The 12,786-nt window shown below is 46.9% G+C and overlaps 1 protein-coding gene across 7 annotated transcripts in view; it reads left to right on the plus strand.

Annotated features, from left to right (window-relative positions):
* Nucleotides 1-11: 11 nt before the first annotated feature.
* The window catches only part of Rab3il1 (RAB3A interacting protein-like 1), a 36,567-nt gene continuing 23,792 nt past the window's right edge, over nt 12-12,786 (plus strand). For 5 of the 7 annotated variants that reach the window (XM_063277108.1, XM_039090274.2, XM_039090314.2 and 2 more), the window contains exons 1-2: nt 11,156-11,232; nt 12,426-12,497. Coding sequence is in view for 4 of the 7 variants with exons in the window: in XM_039090223.2 (XP_038946151.1) it covers nt 12,487-12,497 (11 nt within the window). In the remaining 3 variants the exon portion in view is untranslated. Of the gene's footprint in view, nt 573-11,155; nt 11,233-12,425; nt 12,498-12,786 lie in introns of those variants that run through there. The other 2 variants (XM_063277147.1, XM_039090212.2) reach the window with 2 other exon arrangements.

A 12,786-nucleotide genomic window follows, 5' to 3' on the forward strand; every position in this document is an offset into this window, starting at 1 on the left:
AGCACCATGGCAACGAGAGCATCACAGAGGGCCTGGTGTTTGCCAGGCAGGTAGAAGAGGACCAGACTTGGCAGAGGGCAGTAGGCAGTAGGCCCTGGGCTGGGCCTGGCAGACCTGGCTGCTGTCTCCAGGTTCTGCCTAGGGTGCCTGCTAGCCCACTCTCCTCCTCTGAGCCAATCATAGAATAAACAGGGAAGAAATCAAAAGGTGGCTTAGCACAGCTGGACAGGGAGGCAGAGGACATATAGTGCCACTCCAGGGACAGGAAGGAAGACAGTCAATACCTCTTGCCTGACACCAGGTAGATCTCATTGCTAGAGCTCTGGGGGACTGACATAATAACCTCTGACCCTCTCAGAGGGACAACAGGGACAAGGTGAGGCAGGGAAAGGCTGGGAGACAAGTCCTGGCACCACCAAGCCATATCCCACAAATAGCAATGAGATAATACAGAATAGGCCAGAACCAACCCGGAAAGAGACGCACGGTGAAAATTCAGCACAACCTGAGGGAAAGCTAGGATCTCTAGCCGTGCGGTGCTTCATGGACTCTTCCCTGCAGGTACCAGCCAGGTGAGGAGCTGAGCCTACCATTCCCTTCTCACCAAATCCCCACCTGCCAGAGAGTGAATTTCCATGTATGTGTGTATGTATGTATGTATGTATGTATGTATGTATGTATGTATGCATGAATGCGTGTATGTATGTATGCATTTATGTTTGTATGTATGCATGCATGCATGTGTGTTTAAATGTATGTATATATGTATGTATGTATGTACTATGTATATGTATGTTTGTACATATGTAGTTAGTTTTTGGTTCTATGGATAGGTGTTTTGCCTGCGTGTTTTTCTATATAACATATGCATCATGCCTGGTACCTGATGCAGCCAGAAGAGGACACAGGATCCCTTGAGACTTGAGTTTACAGATGGCTGTGTGCCAACATGTGAGTGCTGGAGATCAAAGTCAGGTCCTCTGGAAAAAGAGCCGTTGCTCTTTACTGGTGAGCCACATTTCCAGTCCCGTGACTGAGCTCTTTATGTAATTACCTACTGCACAGCCTGAGTTCCTTAGGGGATAGCAAGAGGCAAAGCCTTTTTCTCTCTCTGGGCTCGTCAGCTTCAGTGAATTGCTTTACCTGTCCACCCCCTCTTAGAACGTGGACTTTTACACCGAGGCCCCTTAGCATGCGCGCTATACAAAAGATTGTCAGAGATGTAAGAATCTGAGGCTTCCACCCCACACGTACTCAGTCATAATCTGCTTCTATTTTTTTTTTTGGTTTTGTTTATTTATTGGTGTGTGTGTGTGTGTGTACACTCACATGCATGTGTGCATGCATACACATGACAGTGTGTGCGCAGGTGTGTGTGTGTGTGTGCATAGTACACATGTGGAGGTCAGAGAACAACTTTCAGGAGTTGGTTCTCTCCTTCCAGCTTGTGGGTCTCACAAATCAGACTAGGCCTTGACTGCAAGCATTTTTACTGCATCTGAGTCAGGTGTGCAGCCTGAAAAGTTGGTTTCAGGTCACCACGAGAGAGAGAAGTTCATTAATGTTTCCATTTCAAAAGCACTGCATTCTTTTGTTTGTTTGCTTTTTACACATGCCTTGAACTTGATGTGCATCTGAAGATGACCTTGAACTCCTAATTGTCCTACCCCCATTTCCCAAAGGTTAAGATTGTCAGCCCAATTTATGCAGTGTGGGGGATTGAACCGAAGGTCTCTTGCATGCTGGGCAAGCACTCTGCTAACTGAACTACACCCAGACCTCTCTATACTTAGTTGAGAATGTTCTTGAACACATAAAACTTTTTAATTTTCATGAATTTTGATCTGGCCCAGTCTAAGGTCATGAATATTTGCTTGCCTCCTTTTTTTAAAAAAAGATTTATTTATTATATACAAGTACACTGTAGCTGTCTTCAGACACACCAGAAGAGAGCATCAAATCTCATTACAGATGGTCGTGAGCCACCATATGGTTGCTGGGATTTGAACTCAGGACCTCTGGAAGAACGGTCAGCGCTCTTAACCGCTGAGCCATCTCTCCAGCTCTTGCCTCTTATTTCCTTCTGAGAACTTTATGATTTTAACTATGATTCTTTTTTTTTTTTTTTTTTTTTGGTTCTTTTTTTGGAGCTGGGGACTGAACCCAGGGCCTTGTGCTTCCTAGGCAAGCGCTCTACCACTGAGCTAAATCCCCAATCCCCTTAACTATGATTCTTAAGGTCTGATATATTTTGGGTTCCTTTGTGTGGAGAGTGTGAAGTATTGCTACAAATGGATACCCAGCTGCCCATGCCCTCTTTGCTGGAAAGGTTCATTTCCCTCATTGAATGGATTTGGCACCATTGTTAAAGATCAATCTGTGACAGATGTATCTATTTCTGGAGTCTCCGCTCAATTCCATTGATCTCTGTGTCTGCCCCGAGGCCAATACTACATTTGTTGTCTAGTTTTGATTCAGTTTTTCTTTTTCTCTTGTGTGTGCATGTATGTGTAATATGTATATGAGTATATATGTGTGTATGTATGTGTAATATGTATATGGGTATATATGTGTGCATGCATATTGAAGTCGTAGGTCACTGCCAGTGTCTTCCTCAGTGGCTTGACCACTTCATTTACTGAGGTGAGATCTCTTGCTGAACCCAGAACTTGCCAATTCTGCCTAGTCTAGCTCAGTCAGCTTGCCACGTGGATCCTATCTCTGCCACCCAAGTGCTAGAATGACAGGCATGCACCAACTGGCCCTGGTTTATACAGTGACAGGCAGTGGGTAGGCATACTGTGGAATCAGAAAGTGTGAGTTAGGCTTAGTGGGTAAGATGACCTCACTTCAATCCTCAGAATCCACAAGTGGAAGGAGAGAAGTTACTCCCAGTTTGTCCTCTTATTTCCACACGTGCTCCATGGCACATGAGCGCCGCTCTCCCCTCCCCCTGTCCCCACCCCCACCCCATACACATGCACACATGCAAATAAATAAGCAAATATGAAACAGAAGCTCGTGTTTTCGGACTTTGGTTATTTCGGCTGTGGTTTTGGTTCATTTCTGATGCCGTGACGGAACACCTGACAAAAGCCCTTTTGGGGAGGACGGCCTTGTTTGACTTAGGATTCCAGGTCACAGTCTGACCTGGAGTGAAACCCATCATGTCAGGGAAGTCAAGGCAGTCAGAACTAGAAGCAGTCATGTCCAGTCAGGAGCAGAGACAGAAATGGACGATCCGTGCCAACTGCTCTGCTCTTTCTCAGCTCTTATGCAGTCCAGATTCCAAACCCAGGGAATGGTGTCTCCTACCTTCAGCCTGGGTCTTCCCACATCAATTAATATAACCAAGAGAACCCCACAGGCATGGCCACAGGTCAACCTAACTCTTCCCACGTGATTCAAGACTGTGCCAGGTTGACAATTATAACCAACCATTGCAGGGTGCCTTGGCATTCCTTATGAATTTTAGGACAGTCTTACCATCTCTGAAGAATGACAGTTGCAAATGTGACAGCCTGGTTTTGATTCTGTAGGACACGCTATCGTGTAATATATTGTTCTTCCTAGCTGTGACATGAACTATCTGCTTAATACTTTAGCTCTCTTTTAATTTCATTCAATAATAGTTTGCTGTTTTCCATGTGCAAGGTCTTTTGTTTATTTGCTACTGTTGCTTGTTTTGAGACAGAGTCTCTCTACATAGCCCTGGCTATCCTGGAACTAGATAGATCAGGCTGGCCACAAACCCACAGAGTTTTATTTTTATTATTAAAGGCCTGCACCGCCATGCCCAATACAGTGTGCAAGTCTTATACGCCATTTTTGGTTAAAAATATTCTCTCTCTCCCTCTCCTCTCCCCCCTCTCTCCCTTTCTCTCCCTTTCCCTCCCTCTCCTTCCCTCTCTTCCTCCCTCTCTTTCCCCCTCCCTTCCTCTCTCCCTCTCCCTCCTCCTTCTTCCCTCCCTCTCCGTTCCCTCCCCCTCTCCTCTCCCCTCCCTCCCCCTCTCCTCTCCCCTCCCTCCCCCTCTCCCCTCCTTCTCCTTCCCTCTTCCCCTCTCTCCCTCCCTCTAGTGCTGCAACTAGAACTGTTTTCATTGACTTCACTTTTGAAGTCTCACTAGAAGATGGAAATGTAACTGCTCTGTAGCTGTCCTTGTTTGTCATTGTCATGTTTTTGGTATACTAGGTCTCCTATACACTAGCCAAGCTGTGTACCACTGTGCTCTCTCACAAACCCTTGGTATCATGAGACAAAGTATGTAGGCCAGGCTGGCCTTGAACTTGTGATCCTCTTTCCTTGTGCCACCACTCAAAGCACCAACTGAATTTTTCTTTTCCTTCCCACCTCCACCCCATCCCCATTGAAACAGGGTATTTTTGTTTAGATGAGGCTGGCCTTGAACTCAGATTCACCTGCCTCTGTCAGATTAAAGGTATGAAAGGACTGATTTTGTTTGTTTGTTTGCTCTTATATCTGGTAACTTCATATCTGGTAACTTCACTGAATGTACCTACTAGCTATAACAGCTTTGGGGGGACGTTTTTATTTTGTGTATGTGAGCATGTCTGTGTGTTGGTACTGTAGGGTAGCCAGGCAGGCACTCTATCACTGAGCTGCATCTCCAGCTCTTGTTGGGAGTGGGGCTTGGTATTTTGGACTAGAGCTTCTGTATGTATATGGGATGGTCCAGGACTTGCTGTATAGCCCAGGTCTTGAACTTGCAATCTTTATTCACCTGCATTTCAAATGCTAGAAGTCTAGGCAAGCAACACCATGCTTGGCCCCTTCTCTGATAGTACCCAGTCGGCCATGTTTGCTATTGTCTTTGTGTTTGTTTTCGTTTTGATCCCTGAATTCTCTTGATAGTTGTCCTGGGGATCACCTTTACTATCTTTATCTTGCTTTACTTATTTTTTTTTCTTTTCTTTTTTTCGGAGCTGGGGACCGAACCCAGGGTCTTGCGCTTGCTAGGCAAGCACTCTACCACTGAGCTAAATCCCCAACCCCGCTTTACTTATTTTTGACACAGGGTTTCTCTAGGTAGACCTGACCTGGAACTCTTGATCCACCTGCCTCGGACTCCCGAGAGCTGGGATCCAAGGCGTGAGCCACCATGCCTGGCCTAAGTTCATCTTTAGCAACTTTGGAGTTCAAAGCCACCTTGGGTTCCATGAGAACCTGCAAAAAAGAAAAAAAGAAAAAGAAAAAAGAAAATTAATAAAATATGAAACAGTTTCTGTTCCTAAGCTAGGACCTGTGCCTTGAACACATGAGCATTTGGGGGACACATCAGACCCAAACTATAGCACGTGTGTAGGTAACTGAAAAGCTCATGTAGCCACATAAGGATTTCATCCTCTGCTTAGCATTATGGGTTAAAACAGGAGGCTGATTGGGAAGATGGCTCAGTCAGTCACTCTCTTGCCTTGTGAGCGGAAGAACTTGAGCTGGATCTCCAGAAGCAATCCCTAGAGCACATGTTAGGGAGTCAGCAGTGGTGAGCACTTGTCTTCCCACTGGTTGATGCAGGTGTTCTGTCCCTAGACTGCTGGCCTGCCTGCTTGCTTTGAGACAGTCTCAAGTAGCCCAGGGTCTTCTGTCACCTTTTTGTTTTCTTGGTTTGGTTTTACTTACTAGATTTGGTTCCCTTCATTTTAGGAGGCTTTGCTCAGTTAGTTGATAATCTTCGGTTTTCCTCTTTATAGCCAAGAACTCTAGGAGCAGGGCTGGCAAGATGGCTTCATTGGGTCAAGGCATTTTCTGCCAAGCCTGGTGACCTGAGTTAAATTCCTGGAACCCACATGGAAAGGAAAGAGCCAACTCCCATAAGTTGTCCTCTGACAGACACATGTGCACTGTGGCACACATGAACTCGGCCCCCAATAAATAAATGTAATACAAATCTGTTTTGTTTTGTTTTGTTTTGGAGACAGAGTTTCTCTGTGTAGTCCTGACTGTCCTGGAACTCCCTCTGTAGACCAGGCTAGCCTCAAAATTGAAGATCCACCTGCCTCTGCTTCCAGAGTGCTGGGATTAACGATCTACACCACCACTCCCAGGTATAAGAATGAGTTTAAAGTTAAAGAAAAGGAAGGACTTTTAATGGGCAGAATGAAAACTCCAGTTCTGCCTTTGTCTACTTATCAAGACCCAGGACCCTGTCTCAAGTCTCAAAAATAAAACAAGATGGAAGCCGGGTGTGATGGCACACCTGGGAAGAGAAAGCAGGAAGCCTAGGGGCCCACGGTTACCTGTCTTTGGCTCCATAGTGAAGTTGAGGTCAGCGTGGGCTACATGAGATCCCATCTCAGTACAAAAGGAAGCATTGATGGGACGCTCCCGAGTGTGGTGGCCAAGCTTACGACGCAGTGCTCCTAGATGGACAGTTACAGTAGTCTTAGAGCTGTTCTCAGGTTGGCCAGAATCCCAATGCAGGAGGCTTGAAGGGTAAAGGTCTGACAGTCAAGAGAGAAGGGGTGTGTGTGTGCGTGCGTGTGTATGTGTGTGTGTGTGTGTGTGTGTGTGTGTGTGTGTGTGTTGGGGGGTTGGAGCTCAGTGTTCAGCATTTGCAATCCTAAACTCCCTCAGGCAGCTGCTACTGATCCGAAGGACCTCCATTTACCATCTCCAAAGAGTAATTTCCAGTTTTATGTAGGACTCAGAAAGGTCAACTGCCTGGTGGTGTGATGGGAACAGACTCAGGGATGCAATTGCTTCCCATTTGCCTGGAGCCAGTGCTCTACACTTAGGCTTGGCTGCCAATGCAGAATGTCTGCTGCCGCCAAGTCCCAGCGTTCTGCTTCCCAGTCCTATTAGTCTGTTGATGCTCATCCCCTGATGGCAGATTTATTTAGCTGCTCCTTGCAGCTCTTACAGTTTTTGCTTTAAATATTTTATTAGGTATCTATTAATTTAGAACCGTATTACTTATCCAATGAATTTAACTTTTGTTTTTATTTTTAATTCTTATATGTACATGACATAATATATTATATCATGTATATAATGGATTTCAGTTGGTTTCACCTCATTTGCCTCTTTCATGCCCCTCCTCCTCCTCAGTAAGTTGCTAGGCAACTTCCACGCCTTTTTTTTTTTTTCTTGTTTTTTGGAGCTGGGGACCAAACCCAGGGCCTTGCGCTTGCTAGGCAAGAGCTCTACCACTGAGCTAAATGCCCAACCCCCCACGCCTTCTTTTTTAAGTGTGACCCACTGTGTATAGTTAGGGTTGCCTGCGTGAGCACTGGTGGGAGGTTATTTACTGGGGTAAGAGCAACTTAGCAGTGCCTACACTACTGAAGAAAGTTACTCTCTTCTCCCCCAGCGATTACCAGCCTCCAGTAGCCTGTCAGGGACAGGCGGGACCTCATAAGTCCTTTCACCCTCTAAGATGAAATGTTGCAGGGCCCACGCTTGTGCAGGCCACCACAGCTGCCGTGAGTTTATGGGTACAACAGCTGTGTCATGTCCAGAAGTCAAAGGTCCCTAGCTGCTCCTGGCTCCTACCTTTGTATGTATCTCCTAAAGACTCAATTCTCTCTCTTGCTGGCTCTAATTTGTTATTTAACCCCTTATTTTGAAAACATATTCGTTTGGCCATTGAAATTATTTTTCTGTTCTCCTGAATGATTTTGCACTGCTCATTAACCTTAAAGTCATCTATAACCTTCCTGCTTTGCATAAAGGAGTCTAGTATCTGGAGCCCTAGGATAGCCAAATCTGTTTGTAGCTTGCTTCTGCTGAATCTCACTTATTGTATCTTTCTGTCCTGGTGATCTCTGACTGACAGCTCCTTGGTCAGCGTTGCATAATGGGAGTCCTGCAGGAATAGATTCAGATACTTTCCTCCACAGATTCACACACAGTTCCATCAAAGGATGTCACCAATGGGGATTATTTTGGCACTGTCCCTGCTGGTCCTGCTCCTGCTTTCTCCTTAATCTTCTTTGTAAGGAAAGAGATCTCTGGCAGCCAGCAAGGCCTCAAAGAATCATGGCGTCTCTCTAGGATTTGTTTGTACAGAGTAACATTATGTTGCCCGAACTGCTTTTCAACACTGGGGTTAAGTCATCCTCCTGTCTCAAGTAGCTGGAATCGCAGATGAGCTCTACCATGCCTGGCTTAGGGTATTCATTTTCAGTAACTGAAGGGTTCCTCGTTGCTTCAAGGCCAGCACATCATGAGGAGCAGAAATGCCCTGGTGCATTCCATCCAGTGGTCTTCCGGTTTTGAGACGGTATCTCATGAAGCCCAGGCTGACCTTAGACTCACTATGTAGTCAAAGCTGATCTTGAAGAGCTCTTGATCTTCCTGCTGCTACCTCCCAAGTGCTGGGATCACAGGCCTACATCACCATGCTTGGCCCTTAGAGTCACCCTTTTGACGTGGAAATCCAGTCACACATCTGCTTAAACCTGCTAATGACTTCCCTTGTCTTTATGTGCAAACTCTAAACTCAGGATACAAAGCTTCCTGCCACCTCCATGATCTGGTCCCTAATTCTCACATTAGCCCAAATCTTCCAGTGATTCCCTTCCCTCTCCCACCCCCACCCCCTCACACCCCATGCCAACGATCATAGGTCCAGGCTAGGAGCTGCTAGGTAAGGTTCCAGAGTCTCCACACTTCCCGTATTTGGGTACCTTTCACTCAGTGTCAGCGTCAGCTCTCTGAATCTCATCCCCTACGCACCACCACCTCTCAAAGATGTACTTCATTTACAGAGAGATGATGTCTTGATCGCTGACATCCCTCCCCCCACAGCAGAATTAAATGACCAACTGTTCTCTTGTGGATTCATGCGAATTCTTAATACATTAGAGATGTGGCCCCTTTGCCATTGGCTGAGCATGGCCTAGCGTACTTGCCTTATGATTTTTGCCATGGCTGATGACAGTGAGGGAGAGGACTTGGAAAAGTTTTCAGTGTTAATATGAACAGTTCAGTTGATTATCTTCTGTGTCTGTCTGTCCAGGGCTTTGAGTATTTTCTGCTGCCAGCAGTGTGCTGCTCTCTTGCTTATAGAATGAATGGATGAGTGGATAAATGGATGGATGAATGAAAGAATGAAACAAATGTTAACGGCGTCTGAGAGCATTTAGAATGAATTCCAAATTCTTTAGCTTGGCCTCGGAGGCCAAGCCTTAGACTCTCTTTCCAGCCTTTTCAGGATGATCCCACATTGATCCCCAACCTCCAGTTAGGTTGAAGGATCTGCCTCTCTCTCTGGATGTGTCTGTTTTGGCCACTCCCAAACCTGCTGGTCCCTCTGCCTAAAAGGCCCCATTTCTACTTTACCTGTTGCTTGCTCCTCAAGCTCCACTGTTTCTGAAAAGTCTCATTTTCAGCACTCAGGAGCTAGAGACAGGGGTGTTGCAATGAGGTTGAGACCAGCCAGGTTTCACAGTAAGACCCTGTTTCAGAAACACAAGAAATTTGGGCAGGTGAGATGGCTTAGCGGGTTAAGGGTGCCTGCTGATAAGCCTGACAACCTGAGTTCAATCCCTGGGACCCCAAGGTGGAAGGGGAGAACTAACTCTCTTTTTTTAAAATTTATTTAATACTTAATAATAATTCTTTGGTTTGAGAACTAACTCTCGAAAGTGGTTCTCTGACCTGTACCCTGTGGCATGTGCATGTACCTCCAAACGAAATAAATGTGAGAACAAAACAAAACCAGACAGAACTTGGGATGTAGTTCAGTTGGTAGTGGGCTTATCATGAAGCCCTAAATTAAATTCTCAGCACACATAAACTGGATTTGGTGGCACACGCCTGCAGTCCCAGCACCACAGGAATGCAAGGTCATCCTCAGCTACCTAGCTAATTGGAGGCTAGCCTAGGCTACATAAGACCTTTCTCAAAAGCACACAAACCTCACCAACCCCCTTTTCTGGAAAGGTGAACAGTGGAGGGATGAGAAAGTGAGCTTGGAAGTCAGACCCAAGTGTCTCCACTTGTTTGCTATTGGCCATTTCCTTTAGCCTTCCCCATGTCTTCATCCCAACTCCCTTCTCCTGCGAAAGACGAAACTCCAGTCTTATGCTTGCTGGGCAGATGCAATGCTCCCAGACCCAGTTCCCCTCTTTAATAGTCAGATGGAGGCGGTATATGCTTTAATCCCAGCATTCAGGAGGCAGAGGCAAGCAGATCTCTGTGAGTTTGAGGCCAGTCTGGTCCATAGAGTGAGTTCTAGAATAGCTAGGGCTACGCAGAGAAACCCTGTCTTAAAAAACAGAAACAAAACAAAACAGGCACAGAAAGCGACAAGGACCACATTGGATGACTGTGACGTCTTATGTAACCAGTCAGAGATGAGCCCTGCATTCCTTCCTTCTACTCTAGTCATAGTGGTGTCATCCCCTGAAGGTCTGAATGGCTCTCAGACTCATCCTGTGACCAAGTTTTCCCGCTGGGCAGAATTGAGTAACCAAACAGGTTTCCTCTCTCGGAACTAGCCCAGGCCCCAGGAACATCTAGATTCATTTTCACACACCTATTTGGCCTAAAATAATCCCTTTCCTCCTCTCTCTCTGCCTGAGCTCCAGTGGCTTCCTCAATCTCTAACTTAAATCTTCAAAGAAGTTCACTAATACCCAATCCCCCAGCCACCAGCTTATCTAATACTTATCTAATACAATGAAGAATTAGGTAAGTAGCTCTCAGTCTGTGGGTTGAGATCCCACAGAGGTAGAATATCAGCTATCCTGCATTATTAGACATTTACACTATGACTCATAACAGTAGCAAAATTATAGTTTTAAAGTATCAATGAAATAATTTTATGGCTGGGGGGGGCACCACACCATAAGGAACTGTATTAAAAGGTCATAGCATTAGGAACTTTGAGAACCACTGAGCTAAACGAAAGATAACCCTACTCCATTTTAACGTGGGTAAACTGAGTCTCAAACTAGCATTGCTATAGTTGGGTCTGGAGCTTAGGTGTTTTCAAAGCCAGAGAAAAGGATTTTCTCATAGGTCTTGGGGGTGGGCAGTGGTAGGGACGGGACAAAGTCTGAACCACAGAGTAGTATATGGTGGTGGGGGAGGTCCTGACTCTCCGAGCCTCTCCCTTGGTGTATAAAGCACTGATGTTATATTCTTAGAGGCCACTCCAGCATTCAATTGTTTTGTGACCATACACAGATCATCATATACCAGAGGCCATCTCTCCTGAGTCTTTTGAGGAAGAGCAAAGATGATATGTGACTCCAAGGCTGAGGGTAAGGACTCCCTGGACCACAAGAAGTTTAGCAACCAGAGGTCTGGTTCAGTTTTAGGTCTAAGTCAGTATGCTGTGTCCACTTAAGCAAATCCACCTGCCCCTAGCACCCCAACTGTCCTAGCAATAAAATGGAGAGTTCGGGGGATGGAAAGATCTATGCTAGCATGATTTTTACATTCTTAGAATTCTCTAAGAGCTGTTCCTCACCCAGCTCTGTCTGAGCCTAGACTGTCCCCAGGGTCTGACTTCATCATTGGCCTGACCAAGTCTTTGACACTATACTGGCTTCCACCAGCCATCCAGTTTTTCTGTAGAATCCTGGCCAGACTTCAGAGCTCCATGGATCAGGGGCTGCAGGCAATCTTCTCTGTCAGGCCCGGGGGACACAGGGAGTAGAGTGTCCAGGCCGGAGTGTGAACGCCCCAGTCTCTTCCCTCTCCCTCCCTGGAGCCAGCATCCTTCCCTCCCTCCCTGGTGAAATCTGAGCTCAGGGATCCAGGGAGAATTCTGGCAGCAGAACATTCCATCCAGTTGTCCAAACACTGCACAGCTGGCGGAGGGAGGGGCAGCCCGAGGAGCCGGGTCAGGAGCCCAGAGGTTGTGTTGTTTTCATGGAAATGAGGGAGACCTTGCTGGGGGAGTAGGGGCACCCAGTGGGTTCAAACCCTGACTGCCTGGAAAGGCTCATAAGACAAGGAAGACAAAGCAGTTCCCTCTGCTCACACCGTCTGGGGCCTGCTTGCCCAAGGTCATCCTGTGGAGCTCCAGCAAAAGTAGATTCATCTGCCTCAGAGCCTGCCCAGCCAGGTCTGGACAGCTACCTCTTGCCTTGGGAGTCTCCTCCTCGTGACCAGACTCCAGGCTCAACCTCAAGCAATAGGGGGAGGGCAGGCAGGGATGAGAATGAAATAGCAAGCCCCAAGAGAGACGCTAGACAACAGCTCTGTTGCCAGCTGGCCCATTCCCAACTGTCTCCCGGTGCCCTCCTCAGTGACCCTGAATGACTCTTCAAGCCTCAGTTTCCTGATTTGCAAGAGCAGAGGGTTGACCTCTTATTGACTGGCAAAGGTCTTTACAGATCTTCCCCTCTAAGCAAATGCCCTGAAAGTAGCTTATTTTCTTGTGAGGTTCTCAGTAACCCTGACTCAGTTTCCCCACTGAGCACCCCCAATGCCTTTTACTGCCATCCAGGTCTGGTTGCGTCACGGTGGTAGGAGATGCACCCCCTTTCCGCACTTCCTGTTTTCTGCTAATGATTTCCAGGTGAGCCCTTGGTTGCCCTGCAGAGGAAGGTGGGGGCACTAGAGAATTTAGTAGGGGATGATCGAGGAGCAAAAACAGGAAGGGTGGGCGCAGCCCATGGAAAATTCACAGCCAGGAAACCCTCCGACAGCATCTGGCTTGCATTAGGCTGAGCAGCCTTCACAGCCCAGAGCTCAGCAGATACTGTTATCCGCTGGCCTATCCGCTGGCCGGCGGGCTGCGAGGGGTGTGGTGCTGGTGGGGAGGGGCTCAGAAGGACCCAAAGGCTGACCAGAGACAATAGTGAAAG

This window comes from Rattus norvegicus, chromosome 1 (assembly GCF_036323735.1).
Source record: "Rattus norvegicus strain BN/NHsdMcwi chromosome 1, GRCr8, whole genome shotgun sequence".
Lineage (NCBI taxonomy): Eukaryota > Metazoa > Chordata > Mammalia > Rodentia > Muridae > Rattus > Rattus norvegicus.